The 17,874-nt window shown below is 48.6% G+C and overlaps 1 protein-coding gene across 1 annotated transcript in view; it reads left to right on the top strand.

The window, feature by feature from the left end:
• LOC146337001 (semaphorin-7A-like) overlaps window positions 1-16,590 on the top strand; it is a 57,233-nt gene extending 40,643 nt beyond the window's left edge. Inside the window, exons 8-14 of the mRNA XM_084816880.1 lie at window positions 2,326-2,504; window positions 4,488-4,596; window positions 5,809-5,992; window positions 7,005-7,120; window positions 9,556-9,722; window positions 11,363-11,436; window positions 12,185-16,590. Coding sequence (XP_084673006.1) covers window positions 2,326-2,504; window positions 4,488-4,596; window positions 5,809-5,992; window positions 7,005-7,120; window positions 9,556-9,722; window positions 11,363-11,436; window positions 12,185-12,555 — 1,200 coding nt within the window. The 3' untranslated portion in view covers window positions 12,556-16,590. The remainder of the gene's footprint in view (window positions 1-2,325; window positions 2,505-4,487; window positions 4,597-5,808; window positions 5,993-7,004; window positions 7,121-9,555; window positions 9,723-11,362; window positions 11,437-12,184) is intronic.
• Window positions 16,591-17,874: the final 1,284 nt, after the last annotated feature.

The raw sequence follows: 17,874 nt of genomic DNA, 5'->3' as shown, positions 1-17,874 counted from the left end.
TCAGCCAAGCTCTCGGGGGCCACATTCTCGTGGTGAGTGGAGGCGGAGGCGGAAGGGTGGAGGGAAAATACTTCTGGAGGATTCCCTCTCCCTTGCTTCTTCCAAAGTATTCTACCTTTCCAAAAGTCTTCTACCAAAATAAGACTTTTCAGTCTTTTCAGTCTTCTTTGGAAGAAGCAAGGGAGAGGAATCCTCCAAAAGAATCTCCAAGAGGTTTTCCCTTGAGAAAGACCAAGTTTCGAAACGCTTTGGGAATTCAATTGGTGCAGCAGTTTCTTTTTTTACTTTGGTGGAGCCAAAATTTCCGAAATCCCAATCTATTTTACCTTAAATCTCTTACCTCCAGTAACTTAGGAGACGCATTTCAACTTTTTAGAATGGTGGAAAAAATGAGTAAAAGCTGGGAAGTAGCCACAGGATTGGGGCAGGGGGGCGGGGAAGAAGCCAGAAAACGCCTTGTGATGTGATGAAGGGGTGTAGCCATCTGGAAAACCCCTGGAAGCTTGCATTGGGACTCCAGGAGGGGCAGATTTGGCCCCTGGGCCTGAGGTCCAACACCCCTGTCATAGGAGAACAAGTCCTATGAAGCAGTGTTGAAGGCAGGGCCGGCCCTACCTTTAGGTAGAGTGAGGTAGTCGCTTCAGGTGGCACCTGCTGGGAGGCGCCAGCACGGTATTGGAGGAGAGAGCTGTGTGCCACGTAGCCTGCCCTGTCCCCACTAAGAGGGCCTGCGGCCTTCAGGTGCAGTGGAGGAAGCTGTCTCCTAGCTAGTCTTGAAGCAAGATTCAACTGCTAGCAAAGTCAGCTTTTGAACATGGAACTGGAGGGAGCGCAATCTTCTTCTTTGCCTCAGGCGGCAAGATGTCTTGGGCTATCCCTGGTTGAAGGAACTGGGTATGTTCACCCCGGCGAAGAGAAGACTAACAAGCAAAGACATAGGAAACTGCCTTATACTGGGTCAGACCCTTGGTCCAGTATGGTCAACATTGATTGGTGGGGGATCTCCAGGGTTTCGGGCAGGGTTTTTTTTCCAGCCCCACCTGGAGATACTGGGGATCGAACCTGGGACCTTCTGCGTACAAAGCAGGGGCTCTACCACTGAGCTATGCCCCCCCCCCCAAGATGTGATAGCATTTATCAAACACCTGAGGGGATGCTGCATTGAAGAGGGCCAGAAGGCAGACCCAGGTCTAATCAGCTGAAGTTATAAGCAGGGTAGATTTTGGTTCAACATTAGGATAAACTGGAAGACCAACAATGGCATCTAGAGGGGTGGTGAGTTCTCCCTGGCTGGGAGTTTTCAAGCAGAGGCCAGACAGAATCTTTTGGGGATGCGCTAGACCTCTTGCACTGAGCAGGGGGCTGGACTAGGTGGCCTCCAAAGCCCTCTTCTCCTTGGCATTTTAAAATTCAGAGTCTGGATTTCAGATGGGGAAGCAAAGTGTTCCTAAACGAAAGATTGTAGGAGCCAAACACGCTAACAAGAGGGACATCAAATATTTTATGCCAGCCTTTCTCCCACAACTCCCAACATCCCCAGTCCATGCACTACTGGCTGGGGATGATAGGAGTTCTAGGCTAACACATCTGCATGCCACCCAGCTGGGCAAGGCTATTCTATGCCAATGCTATGAAGCAAATAATGTCTGAGAGTACAAGGTAAGAATGCTTTTAGAAGAGCTGGAAGTTCGTAAGAGACGGGTCCTTTCCCCCCCTTCCATTGAATGAAGTTGCTGTTGAATTTTGCTGGGAGAAGAATTTGGGATACTGATAATTGGTTTTTACTCTTTGTGAAACTGCTGCCTGTTTGGGGTCCCCGTCCTCCCCACTCTTAAGCCAGTGAGGATCCCAGAGTAGCTTACATAAAACCAATACAATGAAGGAAAAGAACCCCAGTAACAATCCATAAAACAAAATAAAAACAAGCAAATAATTGCAATAATATACAGTATTGCAACCAAACTCTTAAGGATATTATTGTTTTTTCTAATCCAGCATAAAATATATATCGTATTAGGTCTGGACAAATTATATCTATATCTACTGTATATTCCCTTGGCACTAGGTGAACCTCTCTGGGAAGGGAGTTACAGAAATGGGGTGCTACCACTGAAAAGCCCCTGCAATGTCTTTAGAAATAAGTTGGGCACTGCAGATGGGAAAGGGTTCAGTGCAGGCTACGTTTGGGTGCCATGTTGCTTACCACTGCACATGCTTTCCATGATGCAACTTTCAGTGCTTGTGTGCAAAGCTTAGAGTTTGGCCCAGGAGCAGTCAGTTGCCAGCCTCTGATCAAAGGCCTTTCTTTCCTTCCCCGCTTTGCAGGGAGACAAAGGAGGCAGCGGTTCGCTCTCTGGTGCCAAGTGGACGACCTTCCTGAAGGCCACGTTGCTCTGTGTTGACCCGGCCTCTGACCGGCACTTTAACCAGCTGCAGGACGTCTTTATCCTTGAGTCTGCCCACTGGTCTGAGACGAAAGTGTACGGGCTCTTCTCAAACGAGTGGTGAGTGCCTTGTTTCCTTGGTTGTATGTGGATGAATGGGGGGGGGGATGTGTAGAAGGGGCTTCCTCTGTGCCAATGATGGCTCCTGGCATGGATGTGACTTGGGTTTGGGGTGGACCAAGGTCCAAGATGTAGGCCAGGGATGTTAAGCCTCTGGCCAGTGGTCCAAATCCAGCCTGACTGGACTCCCACCTCCTCCCCTGACTGCCGATTGTTGGTAGTTTCTTGGCTTTTGTGTGCTTTGTCCTCTATTCTAAACGGTTGAAATGCCTCTCCTAAGGCTTAGCCAGTGGCAGTAAGAGTTTCAAGCTAAAATGTGCTGGTCTTTTTGGGCATGCCCCTCTTGCTTTTGGCCATGCCCACTGCTGAAATCTGGCCCTCGAGAGCTTCTCCAAAATGGAATTTGGCCCATGGGCTGAAAGAGGTTCAACACCTCTGATGTAGCCAATTGTGTGAAGGCTGAAAGCTAAGTAGTCCTGGGACTGGTCAGAGTCTAAGAAATCTTATGTACCCTGAGTTCCATATCAATGTAAGAGCATATATGTATATTTCCTGCTGTCACATGAACCTACCCAGCCCTTGAGAGCAGCATCAGAGGCCCTGCTCTTCATCCTTTCGGGAAGTTGCCTTCTCCTGAGTCAGACCATGGGTCTGTCTAGCTCAGTATTGTCTACACAGCCTCCTTCCCCACAACCTGGTGCTCTCTGGATGGTTTGGACTTTGACTCCCATCGGCCTTAGCCAACATATATAATGATGGAGAATTCTGGGAGTTGTAGTCTGAAGCATCTGGAGGGCACCAGGTTGGAGAAGGCTAGTCTTCAACTTCAGCTTCATCATCCAACTTCAACTCCAACTCTAACTCCCAGGTCGGAGAGGGCTAGTCTTCAGCTTCAACTCCCATCATCCAACTTCAGTTCCCATCATATTTTGGACTTCAGCTCCCATCAGCCCCAGCCAACATGGCCAGTGGTCAGGAATCCTAGAAGTTGTCATCTAAAACATCTGGAGGGCACCGTGTTGGAGAAGGTCACCAAACCAGGAGGGGTTCTCCATGGTTTCAGAGGGGTTTTCCCCCAGCTCCCCCTGGAGATGCTGGCTATTAAAACCCCGGCACCTGCTGCATGGAAAGCGTATGCTCCTATCACTGAACTGCGGCTCTTCCCACAATGTTACATGACCTCAAAGGTGCCGGTACAGGAGATAGGGCCTTTTTTGTGGTGACACTAAGATGATGAAATACCTTCCCAGTGGAGACCAACCAGGGTCCTCCTCTCTCTCTTTTTAGACAGCTTCTGGAGGCTCGTTAAAATTTCAACTAGCTTTATATATACCATCTTCTATATTAAGGGATTGTTATAGCCTGTTTTAGAAATGGTTTGCTTTTCTGATGTGCTAGTGCGTCATTTTACTGTTCCATGTTGTTTGATTTTCTATTTGCATGTATTTCTTTTCTTTTTTCCTAAACTGCTTTGGCTGTGTTAACACAGAGGCGGGGAATGTTCCTCCTGTCAAGGGCTGCATTTTCTCGGGGCTGATCTGTCGTGGGTTGCATGAACTAATGGGTGGGCAGTAGGAGGAGCCCAAAGTGGGTGGAGTTACCACACTGTAAGATTGTTTAGCTCTTTCTCTCTCTCTCTCTCTCTCCCCCCCATCCCAGTTTTCTTTCTCTATGCACCCCATATCTACTACCTGCATGAAATTAGTCAGAAGACTATGGGTTCCCCACCTCTATTTTAACAGAACAGCAGGGTAATAAAAAACAAAGGGTGCAATCCAAAGTAAGCCCTACTTACCCTTTGAATGGGTCTACTATAAGATCAAGACTAACTTGTCCAATTCATTTCAATGGGTCTACTCTAAGTAGGGCTTACATTGGATTTTACCCAAAGTAGTCTGTATTGGCCTTGTAGGCCCCTTCCAACCCTACTATTCTATGATATTGCCAACAGGCTGATGAACTGCTTTTCGCTCTTATCCACAGGGAGTATTCAGCAGTCTGTGTCTATTCTGTTGGTGAAATCAACAAAGTTTTCCAGACATCACCTCTCAAAGGCTATACTGATGTTCTCCCCGCTGTGAGGCCTGGGCAGGTAAGGGACATAGGCAAGTGAAAGTGGGGAAAGTTTTAGGTTCTCTTCCCACCGTGGAGTAGCCTTGGGGTATATCCATATGAACGTGCAGAGTGTGGAGGGAATGGAGGGATTAGATGTACGGAACTGAAAGTGTAGGAAGCTGCAGCGTAGACATGTTGTCAGTGGGTGACTGCAGGTAGGCAGCCATATCACCTCTTGCCCTGGTTTGCCCATCCGTGAAATAAGTAGAGGTAAGATTTAAATCTGGGGAAGCGGAATATTGAAAAGACAGGTAAGATCTTGTATGCATTATGGAGTGACTGTTGGGAGGGCAAGAAGAAAAACGTGCAAGGTACCCAGTTTATGGAGTCAAAACTTCCATGTAACTGGGAACGTATAGAACATGTCATGCAGTGCAGATTTTAATTTTGCTTATTAAAGTCATACAAAAAATACATATAAAAATTACTAAGAATGAATGAACTGGTGAAATTTAGGAAAAAATGGAAAACTAAACATAATCAGTATGCTTTATAATGCCCTTGAATAAATTAATCAGGACCCCCCACCCCAACATTGATTTTTAAGTTATTCAGACATTGATTAACATCTCGACAAGAAGGAAACAATTGGTGGTAACTTTTCTAGAAAGTTATTGTTTCAGTAAGTTATATGAAAAGGCCATCTTTGAAGGCATTTCATTTCTAGAATAGCTTCCTGAAAAACAAGTTAATTTCATTAGCGATGCCTCATCCAACTTTTTTTGGTGAGCCATTCTGAAACTGAAATCTGCACTGCAGTTGTTTTTTTTTTAAGGGAAAAGCAAGTTTCTAGTCTTCATGGCTTGGAGAAGCTTGCAGATGTGCACAGGGTGTCTGGTAGGTCAAAAGCCAAATGGGTCCTTAGAGAATCCAGGGCAGACCTACACTAGTGCTTTTTTTATCGGTATTGAAGTGCACTGATAATGGTTGGGGCACATTCTATATACCACTTTTCTAGTATTATTTCCCGCTATTTATTCAGTATTATCCATAATACCCCAACAGATGTCCTTGTGTGTGCTATGACGTATAAATGCTCAGGAAGGATATAGCGTTACCGTGATGGGATCGTATCGATACGACACGAGGTGTAGATCTGGCTCAGGTGTTGGGAGCAGGGCTTCTAATCACTGTATCATTCCTTGCCTAGCCTAATCCAGTTGCATCATCTATGTGTCCCTCTTAACAGTGTCTGGAAGGAGGACAGAAGACGCCCCATGAGACCTTCAAAGTGGCAGACAGCCACCCCGAGGTGCTGCACAGAGTGAAGCAGGAAGCCAGATTCTACAGCAAGCATCGCTACCAGCAAATCCGCGTCCACCAGGTCCAGGCGGCTGACGGGAAGACCTACGATGTCTTCTATTTGGCCACAGGTAGTGTGCTAACTATTTATTTAATTTATGTATGGGATCTCTATGCGGCCTTTCTGAAGCCAGCCAACATGGCTTCTCAAAAAGTTCAGAAAATAAAGCAGCCAGTCCTAAGAACCAAGCAGGTTCATGCTGAGATAGGCGGTTCCTCAGATAGCCACCCCTAAGCCATGAAGAGCTTTAGCCGCTAAAGCCAATGCCTTGAACTCAGCCCAGAAAGCAACCAGCGGAGACCTTCCAGTACTGGGTGTGATGGGATGACGGTACAAGCGGCCCGCAATAGGCCTCGGTATTGCTGCTGCTGTGAGTGAACTCCTCCACTGGCCGCTCAGCCCTGCGATGCTGCTGGGACTCATTAGGGCTCAACTCTCTCTCCCCAAAAGCTAGAACTTGAGGCTACAGAGATCACCCAGCAAGCCTCATGGTTGAGTGGGGATTTGAACCTGGGTCTCCCAATGCCCAACACTCTAGCCCAGACTCCTAGAACCAGGGCCTTCCAAATGTATTGGACCACAACTCTCACCAGCCCCAGCCAGCATCCTGACTGGGGATGATGGGAGTTCTTGTCCAACACATCTGGCAGGTGCTCTAGCCAATACACTATGCTGCCTTTTCAGCCTGGCCATGGCACCATCCTGACATTAGAATCCACATGCTGGCTTTTTGACAGCAAATGAAATAAATTGACTTCTGGAGCAGCTAATTTGTAGCTGAGCCCAAAGAATATGCTTCAGCAAAGATAAAAAGCTTCAGAGGCCCGAGTGAGGGGGCGGGGGGGAAAGGAAAGGGCTGAAGGGCAGGAAAAAGAGGAGTGTTGGGAAGGGATGGGGAAGGAAGGACAAAACAGCACATCCTGGCAGCTTTAAGCCCTGTGCAACGGTTGATAGTAAAACCTTGCCATATTTCCCACTGCTGGTCCCTTTGCGTCCTTGGTTTCTGTCCATCCAGCCCCACCGCCCACCTTCTGCTTATCTCCCCCCGCCCCTCCTAATCCTTTCTTCTGTCCTTTGCGCAGACAAAGGAACCATCCACAAGGTTGCAGCATTACCGAAGGCCGCCATGAATGTCCTGGAAATCCAGCCCTTCCGATCCTCCTCTGCCATCCTGTCCATGACTTTGGACAGCGCCAGGGTAAGGGAAACCGCCCTGTGGTAGACTCTGACTACAGCATGCTGAGTCCCTGAAAGGCCGCCAAGGCACCAGGGCCATGGAAAAGCCTCAACCACCGGATCGAGGCCCGCAAAAAGATGCGGAAACATTGACGCGCTTTTCCGTGGGCTGGAATGGCCACATCGCAGGACAAACACATATGCAGCAAAGAAATGCATGCAGGGAAAGAGGACGGTGGTGCTGCGAGGGCTGGGCGCGGATCTGGGGCCCCACGGTCCAGGGTTGGCAGGGCGATGAGCAGCAGCGCCTTTTCCCTTTCTCTTCCTCGATAAAAAGCACCCCAGACCTTTCACGGGGGGTGGGTGCTGTGGAGCAGAACTCCAGCTGCAGCAGCCAGCTCCGTTGGCTCAGGGAGCCTGTGAGCCCCACAGGAACGGGGTTCTATTACACAGAGGGAAGGAGAAAGTGCTGTTGCTGCCGCCGCCACCATCTCCTTGGGAGGGAGAGTGAGCAGGTGGTAGGAAGGGAACAGGTCACTCCCCCTTCCTTCTTGATCCCCCCCCCCCGAGGTCGTTGGGCTGCCCAGCATGCCGGAGAACCACTGTAAAAGGTGTTCTAAAGAAGGAAAAAGGGGTGGACACATTTGTTCCCTTCCTGCTGCCTGGTCAGTGCAGGCTGCTGTGGGGTCCCCCTTAGGTGGCATCTTGCCCAGGGCTCCCTCAACCCTGGCAGTACCACTGGCTGGGTCCACACAATGCGCTAACCCACACTCCGTTGCTGAGTGTGGGTTGTTGTTGAACCGTGGGTGGTTTGTTGAACCACAGGTTAGCGTGTTGTCTGAACCCAGGACATTTTCTGCAGGGTGGCTTGTTAACCACCCTGAACAGCCCAACAATAAACGGTGGGCTGTCAAGGTGCTTTGAGAAAAATAAGCCAACCTGCATGTCTAACAAGCCGGCCTGCGGAAAATGTCCTGGGTTCAGACAACATGGTAACCCATGGTTCAACAAACAACCCACACTTCAACAACAACCTGCGTGTTGACCCACAACTGAGTGTGGGTTAGCATGTTGTGTGAACCCAGCCACTGTGAGTATATATTAGGTACATAGGAAGCTGCCTTATACTGAGTCAGAACATCGTTCTGTCTAGCCTGGTATTTTCAACACAGTCCTGGTTCACACAACACAACTACCCATTCTGGCTTAATCACCCACGGGGGCTGTTGCATCATGGTGAGCACATATTGGTGCCATTTTTGCCATGGCTTGTCATGTCATGAAAACCCAGGCAGTGGTTTGAGGGTTAAAGAACCCCTCAAATAACCCATAGCTTGTTTTAGGGTTATATGGGGGTAGTTGTCAGGAGCGCCCTAGCTGCCTCTTACAGTCTACTCCAATAGCCAACTCAAGACACAGACAAAAGGATTCTTTTCAAGGCTTTAATCTTTTTACAGCTTAATGACTCTTTCAGATGCTAATCACTAGCGACTAAGCAAGGAACAGCACTGGGGAAAGATAGCAGAGTAGGCTATGCTCCAGGTTAGGCAGTTGGTCCCCATTTGAAGGAGAATCACAGGAAGACCCTGAACTTATGGGCTAGGGAGAGATCCTCCCTCTTTCCCTTGGGTCCTTGGGATGCGACCGTTGCTTGCGGGCCAAACGAGCGCTACGCCTCCTTTCCGCGCCCTTCAGCTGTTGTCGCTCCCTGTGTCAGCATCGAGCGTCCAGCAAGCCACCCTCCAGGTGGCTGCCAGGGTCACTATCTATCCCACTGCCAGGGTCACTCTCTCTCCTAGGAATGCCGGCAGGAGGAATCTCTGCCAGCTGCTGTGCCTGTGAGAGATGAGCGAGCTCCTCTCCCACGGATTGCTGTTCCTCCTCAGAATCAGAACTGCTCTGGGGCTCTATCGGCTCAGTTTCCACCCTGACAGCAGTTTAACCTGCAAACATCCCCTGCCACCTGGGTTTGGATGATATGATAAACCATGGCAACCCCCAGCAGGGGCTGAATATTCAAAATGGCCACCCAGCCATACTGCAACCCACTGTGGCTTAAATACATGAGCTATGGTGGGCTGTGGTGATAGTGCAAACTGGCCAGCTGAGTGGCAGTTGCTCTCCAGGGTTTCAGGCAGGATTCCTTCCTAGCCCGACCTGGAGATGTCGGGGACCGAACCTGGGGCCTTCTGCATGCAAGGCAGGGGCTCTTACCACTGAGCTACGGCCCCTTGCTATATTCTGGGGGTGTGGCTGGTCTAGGCAAGGATGCCAGCATTGTCTGGTCCTTGTAACACCTTGTACACTGGGAGCCTGTAGCATTTTCACAATGGCAGTACCCTCTGGAGTGCAGAAAGACTGGTCCGGGATGCGCCCTTTGAGCATTGATGCTCGTTGCCTCTTGGCCCTAGTGCTTGAGAGAGCTTGCTGCAGCGGTCGCTCTTTTTCATTTGGCAGAATGAACTCTTCGTAGCCTCTGAAGGCGAGGTGGTCCGGCTCCCCATGGCCATGTGTGGGGCGTACCAGGACAACTGTGGGAGCTGTGTGCTGGCGAGGGATCCCTACTGCGGATGGATCGATGGGAAATGTACTTCTGTTTATGACCGCGACCAGCATGGAAATCGGTATGCCCCCACTTTGTGCACTTCACCCCTTGTTTACCTTCATCATTGCTCCTGCCTGAACCGCCGTATTCCTTGCATATTGTCTTCTCTAGCAAATGCCCCATGACTGCTTTCTTCTCTAAGGCAGAGGCGGCCTTCCAGCTCACCCTCCAGAGTTTTAGGTTCTTCTCAGGCCACCCATTCAACTGGTAAAGCTGAGATAGCAGAACGGACCGCCCCACTGCAAGCAGGAGACATCATTTTTGAATGCTCTTCTGTGTGAAAACTCCCTGCAAGCAGAGGACAATCACATCAGGGAGAAAGGTTCTGTCCAGGGCTGGACAACATGGTGCTCTCAAGCAGCGCGGTGCTCCTGGAGACCGTCCTTGGTGCCCGCCAAGGTGTCCTCCCCCTCCCACTTCTTTTAAAAAAATTAATACATTTTCTTACTGGGAGGTGGGATTGCTGTGAAACAGGTTTCTGGTGGTGCTGAAAACAATGGGTTCAAAGGACCTGTTTAGTGTGTTGGGGCTCAGACCCCTCTTCTGCCTTGTGCTCAAGTCTTTTTGCAGATTACTCATCTTTTGCATGCCTCCCATGGCAGCCATTTTGTGGTGGTGCCCAGGACAGTTTCTCAGATTGCCAAATGCTAGTCTGACCCATTTTATACTGAGCTGACTTCCTACTTGCAGGGAGCTTTTTCACAGGGCAGCACTAGGGATGTACAGATTGTGTAAAATCTGTTCTGTCTGTGTTTCACAGATTGTCAGGCACCTTTCATTCTGCAGTCTGTCCATGAACGGAATCAGGGTTTTTTTAGTTCCAGAATTGGCAGAAACGCACATTTGTGCAACTGCGCACATGTGCGGATACGCAAATCCCCCCCAGTGCATGAAATCCCCCCCAAATGTGCATTTTCACACTTTAGCCAGTGGGGAAATGCACATTTTGGCTGCTTTTTAAAATGTTTTTGCATATGTTTCTATGATGAAATTTGCGCAAAATTGGGAAAGTTAGAAAAATGGTCCTCAAGTCAGCAGAATCTGTATGCAAACTCATTTGGTTCCATTGTGGATTCCTCCGACATCCCTAGGCGGCGCTCAAAAACATAACTCTCCCACCGCCAGCTGACACGGCACTGGGCCACTGCAGAACTCTACTGCTTCACCTCCGCCGAGAGCTTCTCTGAAATGTAATTTGGCTCTTGGGCTGAAAGAGGTTCTGCACCTCTGCTCTGGAAGGGACCGCAGCAAGGATGGCAGCCCTCAGGAGCAGCCCTTCCCTTGGCATTGAAGCCTTTGAGTGGTTGCCTGTTGCTGCTCATTCATCTTTGTGCCACCCCACATGACTGAATATGCAAAGGGCAGGACCAGCCCAGCCATGCCTTGCCCTATGTCCTGAAGCTGGAAACCATTCCTCAAACCGGCTAATGCCACTGCATCCGCTGCACAGCCACATTTCTTGTGGATTTTATGCTGCCCCGTCTTTTTTGTTTATGGGCCTTCCTCCTGTTTTACATGGGCCAACCGAATGTAAATGGTTGTGTGAACAGGCCTTCTATGGCAACAACAGCGCTGCCAATCTTGCGATGGTTGAGTTTAAATATGTACATGATGTTTACCAGGCTTCCAATGTCTGTCTGTCTGTCTGTCTCTCTCTAGAACACTGTTACAGGCTCTAACCCATGCTGTGCCTTTGGATATTTGTGCCTCTTCAAACCACAGCAACGGAAAAGGTAGTGTTCACGAATACAGTGTCGTCCTTTTTAGACATGGAAGGAACCCAGTAGCCACCTTGTCTGAGAGCAGATGACCTATACTCAGTGGGGTAGTGATAAAATTGGAAGTTCAGGCACTCATCGTAACAGACCCCATAGCCACTGCCCCAAAGAGAGTCCAAAAATAGAGGCAACTGTGTTGATCCATCTCTCTCTTTCTCTCTATTATATATGTCTTTTGTAGGTCTTTTGTCAAGCTAGTGGTTCTTAATGGCCCATTCAAGACCAGCTCACCCCAAATACAATAGGGAAAATCCAGGGAAAATCCAGTTCCCTCCCAGCTACTGTGAGGATTGCAGCTAAGCTCAGAGGGTACAGGGATTTCTGAGTGTGGGGGGGCAGCTGCTGTCAGCATCCCTACTAATCAAAAAGTCCCGGCGCTTCGACCTTGCAATGGTGAAGAGGGAGAGCAACTCCAAGGGGCTCTTATCAGTGGGGCTCTGCTGGGGTGTGGGCCCTTGACAAGTGGTTTTATATTGGTTTTAATGCTGTTATATTTTATATTGTTTCATCCTGCGTTTTTGGCTTTAATTTTTGTGAACCACCCAGAGAGCTTCAGCTATTGGGCAGTATAGAAATTAAATGAAATGTATGAATGAATGAATAAATAAATAAGTGCCCAACCATGCCTACCCTTGACTCTGGCCCTGAGTGCGGTGCTCACATTCTTTCACCTTTTCCTCTTCTTCCCCTTCCCTCCCCATAGGAAATGGCGGTGAGCTCTGTGAGAACATCACCGTGGTCCCACAGTCCCGCTATTACCTGAACTGCTCCATCGAATCCCACCATGCCAATTACAGCTGGTACCGTGACGGCCGAAGCGTTGCACATTGTGGTTCCGGACATCGTCATTGCATACACTTCATAGGCAACATGACGGATGGACTCTATGGCACCTACTCCTGCGTTTCCCAGGAGGACTGGTTTAACCAGACACTTGTGAAGGAATGCCTGATGAAGCCCCCAGAGACAAAGGCATTCAGGGGCATGCCACCAGGAGATTGGGCCACCACAGGCTCCTTATCCTTCTGGCTGGGCCTGCTGCATATGGTAGCAGTGTTCTTGATCATCCAGTAAAGACTGACCTCCTGACGACTTACCAGCATGAATACTCCCCACCCTGTGCCACTGGCTGTGTATGTGGGGTATGTCTGGTTTTTGGGTTCAGAAGACATCTCCCGTCTCCTTCTAGATCTAATCCTTGGGGACTGCCTCCAATTGCCTGGAGAAGAGGCAGCCCAGTGATCCGTAGTTGATAGCAGAATGGAGACAACCAGACAGGGTGGCTGTATTTATGTTGAGGAATAATATCCTAGAAGACTCCAGGGCAGGAACATGGTTGGTACCATTGAAGTTGTGGTCTTCTGGTGGAGAAATGGAAGCTTCTACAACAGGAATGTTGAACGTCTTTTAGTCTGCAGGCCAATTTCCATTTCAGAGAAGCTCTCAGGGGCTGCATTCCAGTGGTGGGCAGGAGCAAAGGCAAAAGGGGCTGGGACCCAAGGGAAAAGGTGTGAGACCCAAGAGGAAAGGCATGGGACCCAAAATGTCAGCATATTGCAGCTCAAAGCTCTTCCTGCCAGTAACTCAGCCTTAGGAGAGGCATTTCAACCTTTTTAGAATGGGGGGGAAACTGCACAAAAGCCAGGAAACCACTGAATGATCAGTGGTTGGGGGAAATGGGGTGGGGCTTGGAGATCATGGCCATCTAGGGAACTCCAGAGGCCCAGATTGGGACCCCAGGTGGACTGGATTTGACCCCTGGACCAGAGGTTCTTCACCCCTGGTTAAAAAAAACACCAAGGCATGAAATAGCCAATGAGGTAGAGGGAATGACTGGGGTAGGACTATATCAGGCTTCAGCAAAGGTCATGCTCTAGACAATCAGGTTATGGGACCCAGGGGAGTGATCTCTCTGTCCGAGTGGGCCAGAAGTGGGTGCGTGGTGGTGCAAAAGAGGTAGAAGTCGAGGTCCAGAACAGCAAACAGCCATCAGCCAGGAAATAGTGTGGTCAAAATCAGGCAAGAGATCAAGATCCAAGGCAGTCCACATGCTAGGTATAAAGTTTCTCCAACTGGGCAGTGAGTTCTGAGGTGAGGGCTCTGTAGGGCTTGTTGTCAGCCACCCTGTTGTAGCATTTAGCCAGGCATGATCTACTTATTATTTTCTCACCAGAATCTCCATTGTCCATTTGCAAAGCAAGGGTACATACTTGGGATCTCTGAACAGTTAAGGCAGAACTAATCCATGTAAAGTGATTCTCAGTATGCACTCTTCAGAATGAAGTTGCATCTTAGTTTCAACCTAAGATCCACCCAGTATAGCTCTTGCAAGAATCTCTGCTAGCACTTGGTGATCCACTGGAAATTGGCCAGTGGTCCATCAGCAGATCATCCCCTGCCCTCCCCTGGTCTACCCTGTCCATTTGCAGACCAGTTTGGTTCTGTGCCCATCCAGGTGGCAAATGTGGGAAGCTGGTGGGCAAAAGTCCCGACAGTGCATTTTGTTGACGAGGCAGCTTCCTGCTCTTCCGAGTGTGAAGTGCCGAGATGAGAGCAAGCTTCCCATGTGGTTAGGTCACAGATGTTTGGAAATCCTTTGTCTTGTTTCAGTGGTGGAAGATATTTATTTATTTATTGTATATTATAAAAAGATCCTGCCCCTCCCACTCATCCCGCAGCCAAAACAAAACAAAAAGTGCTCAGGGAAAGAAGATGGAAACCCTTCCCAAAGAATAAAATATTAATGTAAATGGCAGATGCTGAAAGAAAGAAAAGAAAACCAACAGCTGCAATCTAATAATGGCATGGCATGTTGAACATTGTTCTAAGCCTTTCAGAAACAAAATCCTTTGTATTAGTCTCTTGAAGCCTGTAAGGGAATATATAGATGAAATATAAAGAGGGAGATCAAAGTGTGTTCACACCTTGAACATAAGAAGAGCCATACTGGATCAGACCAAGGGTCCATCTAGTCCAGCATTCTGTTCACACAGTGGCCAACCAGCTGCCTATGGGAAACCCACAAGCAGGACATGAGTGCAACAGCACTCTCCCACCCATGTTCCCCAGCAACTGGTGTACAGAGGCATATTGCCTCTGATACTGGAGGTAGCATATAGCCATCAGGACTAGTAGCCACTGATAGTCTTCTCCTCCATGAATTTGTCTAATTCCCTTTTAAAGCCATCCAAATCGGTGGCCATCACTTTGTCTTGTGGAAATGAATTCCATAGTTTAACTATGTGGTTGTGAAGAAGGACTTCCTTTTATCTGTCCTGAATCTCCCACCAACCAGCTTCATAGGATGACCCCATTGGGTTCTGGTATTATGAGAGAGGGAGATGATACACCTTGCTAGTGTATCATTGTGTACCTGTTTGGGGAAGGACTGTAGCTCAGTGGTAGAGCACATAGCTTTGGATGCAGAAGGTCTCAAGTTTGATCCCCGGCATCTCCAGGTTGGACTTCTGTCTGAAACCCTAGAGAGCTGCTGCCAGTCAGTATAGAAAATACTGAGTTAGATGGACCAATGGTCTGACTTGGAATAAGACAGCTTCTTATGTTTCTCATCTTGCTCTTCCTCAAGGGTTCTGCAGCCTGATTGGTGGTGCTGCCACCTCCTAGGGCTGGGCAAAGGAGTCTATTCCTGGTCTGTGTCACACTGGGTCTTTCAGGGGGATATCCCATACTGAGGTCTGTTGAGGCTCACAGGGGAAGCTGGTAGCATCCAATATCATTTGAAACAAGGCAGGAAGAAAACAGGACCTTGGATAGCTCCAAGTGGGACCTGCTGGCTGGAACTCTGTCCTACTACAACAATACACGTTGTCTCAGCAGGGAGCTAAAGCCAACTGAAGTTTTATGTAGGTTGACAAGACCTGTGGTGTGGTGAACTCCACCCCACTTGGAGAAGCTGACCGAACTGTTAAAGGGTCCTCACCTGATCTTGTAGCCTGAGACTTCTGCAAGGCTGAGGAGATAGAGCTTTTGCTGGTAACTCATTTCCTGAGCCACAGGATGATGGCAGGGCTGTGAACTCTGGCTCCGAGGGCCTTGAAGAAGGCACTGACTGTCCTACCCCCAAGGAAGTAGCCTGTGTCCTCATCAGAACTCTCTCTGCATACTTGATGGTTCAAGGGCTGAGGGTTATGACTATGGAGGGCTCCTAACACTACCAATCAAAAGACATTTAACGTAACATATTTTCTTGTGGGAAAGATAGAAGCAGTGGTGGGAAAACATGGGCGGGTTTTATCTGGAAGATGGCTATGTCTGTCTCCTCTGTAAAATTCTGTGAATGGGGCAGGGCAATTGCATGACAAAAGCCTCATCTGGAAGCACCCTTAGGCACTGACAGACTTCCTTAACAGGCAGTTCCATAATCATTGGGCTATGACAGAGAGTGGGGCTATTACAGGCCCTGTTGGCTGAAATCAGTGGAACTGGAGCCTAACTCCTGAGTAAAGAGGCTTGGAACTGGGCTGTGAGATGGCTAAACAATGAGGGCTAGCTCATGTACAGCAGTTGCGAGTTAAAGGCTGCTTTTAAATTGTGAACTCTGGCTGCCATCTCCACACAGCTAACTGTGTGCAGCAGACTGACAGGTGGATCAGGGTGGTGAACGTTTCTTACAAATAGAAAAACCAAAAACCAAAGTGGCATCTGTGCAGCAAATGGCTATCCATGAACTGCTTGCCTTATGGAGCATTAGGGGTGATTTCAAATACTTCCCAGATGATGGCTACTTCCCAGATGATGGCCCATGAACCCTGCCTTTGGGTTTCATTTGTCCCTCTGTGTAATTCTTCTGTCCCTTATCAGGTCTGCCTGAGAATAAACTGTGAAATTAAACTGTGTGTTCTTTGTAGCTAGTGAGGGGTTTTTCTGTCACTCTGCTTTCAAGCCAAGGAGGCTGCATTAGGCTGCACTACCATTTTTAAAAGGTTGTTTTTACAGTCCATTCCTTTTAGTTGCAATGGGTTTCCTTGCTGACGTTGTTTTGTTCTCTGTACTTTAATATAACGTGTATGTTCATGAAGGGGGCAATGTATAGCAGATATGTAGCAGATATGTTTTTTAAATGCTTTTATAAAATAAAAAAGAATGTTCAAAAGAGATTGAAGTACATGTGATATTTCTTACTTATCTGTCTTCTCGGTGTCATGTAACCTACCACCCCGTCACCACTCATGAGTATGGCTGTTTGTCTGGTGGATTGAAAGCACTTTTACCTTACTCCTCTTCAGCCAAAAGGGCTCCCAGAGCAGCTCACAAAGATTAAGAAAAACAAGACAGACCCTGACTGCAGGCTCACAGTCCAAAACGCATGATACAAATGGGAAAAGGATTGGGTGGGAAGAAGTTACTAGGCATGGGATTTGCATTATGTTTGAGGCTGTGCGGTTTTGGAAGAACGGCTGTCCTTTAAAACAGGGATGGGGAATGTGTGGCCCTCTGGATCTTGTTGGATGACAGCTCTGATCAGACCTAGGTTGCATAGGCAATGGTGAAGGATGATGGGAGTTATAGTCCAACAACATCTGGAGGGAGACGTTTACCCATCCCTGCCTTAAAATAAAAGGCTATCAGTGGCTACTAGACCTGATGGCTCTATGCTACCTGCAGCATCAGAGGCGGTATGCCTATGTACACCAGTTGCTCGGGAACATGGGCAGGAGGGTGCTGATGCACTCATGTCCTGCTTGTGGGCTTCCCACAGGCAGCTGGTTGGCCACTGTGTGAACAGAATGCTGGACAAGATGGACCCTTGAGATCCAGCCCATCTCTTATGTTCTGACTGTCAGCCCAATCCTATGCACTTTTTGTGATTGCTTAGAACTAAGGCTTGCTGTGAACAAATCTTCCTTTTTGTTGCATTGGATCCCTGGCCTGTGGCAACCTGGTGCCCTCCTGGTGTTTTGGGCTACAACTCCCATAATCCCTGACTATTGGCCATGCTGGCTGGGGCTGTGTACTACCTCCAGTAGCAGAGGCAGTGTGCCTATGTACACCAGTTGCTGGGGAACATGGGTTGGAGGGTGCTGTTGCACTCATGCCCTGCATGTGGGTTCCTGGTTGACAGCTGCTTGGCCACTGTGTGAACAGAATGCTGGACTAGATGGACCTTTGGTCTGATCCAGCATGGCTCTTCTTATGTTCTTAAGCAAGAAGAGAGCTAGGAGTTTCTAGTTGGAGTGGGACTTTCTATTTAGACTCTAGCTGATGGAGAACCTGGGTGGCCTGGGGAAGAATTTACTTTCTGTCAATTTTCTGCCTGCTGTAGTACCTGTTTGTTCCCCCAATGAGACTGTTCTCATTAATAAAGCAACCCAATGCAACATAAAAGATGTTGCATGTAGAGTGCTTCCAGCCATTCTGATCCATTCTGCTTCC

Source organism: Heloderma suspectum, chromosome 11 (assembly GCF_057233095.1).
Source record: "Heloderma suspectum isolate Gila_16-S chromosome 11, 16-S_ref, whole genome shotgun sequence".
In the NCBI taxonomy this organism is placed as follows: domain Eukaryota; kingdom Metazoa; phylum Chordata; class Lepidosauria; order Squamata; family Helodermatidae; genus Heloderma; species Heloderma suspectum.
This window is presented reverse-complemented; position numbering and strand designations above follow the sequence as displayed.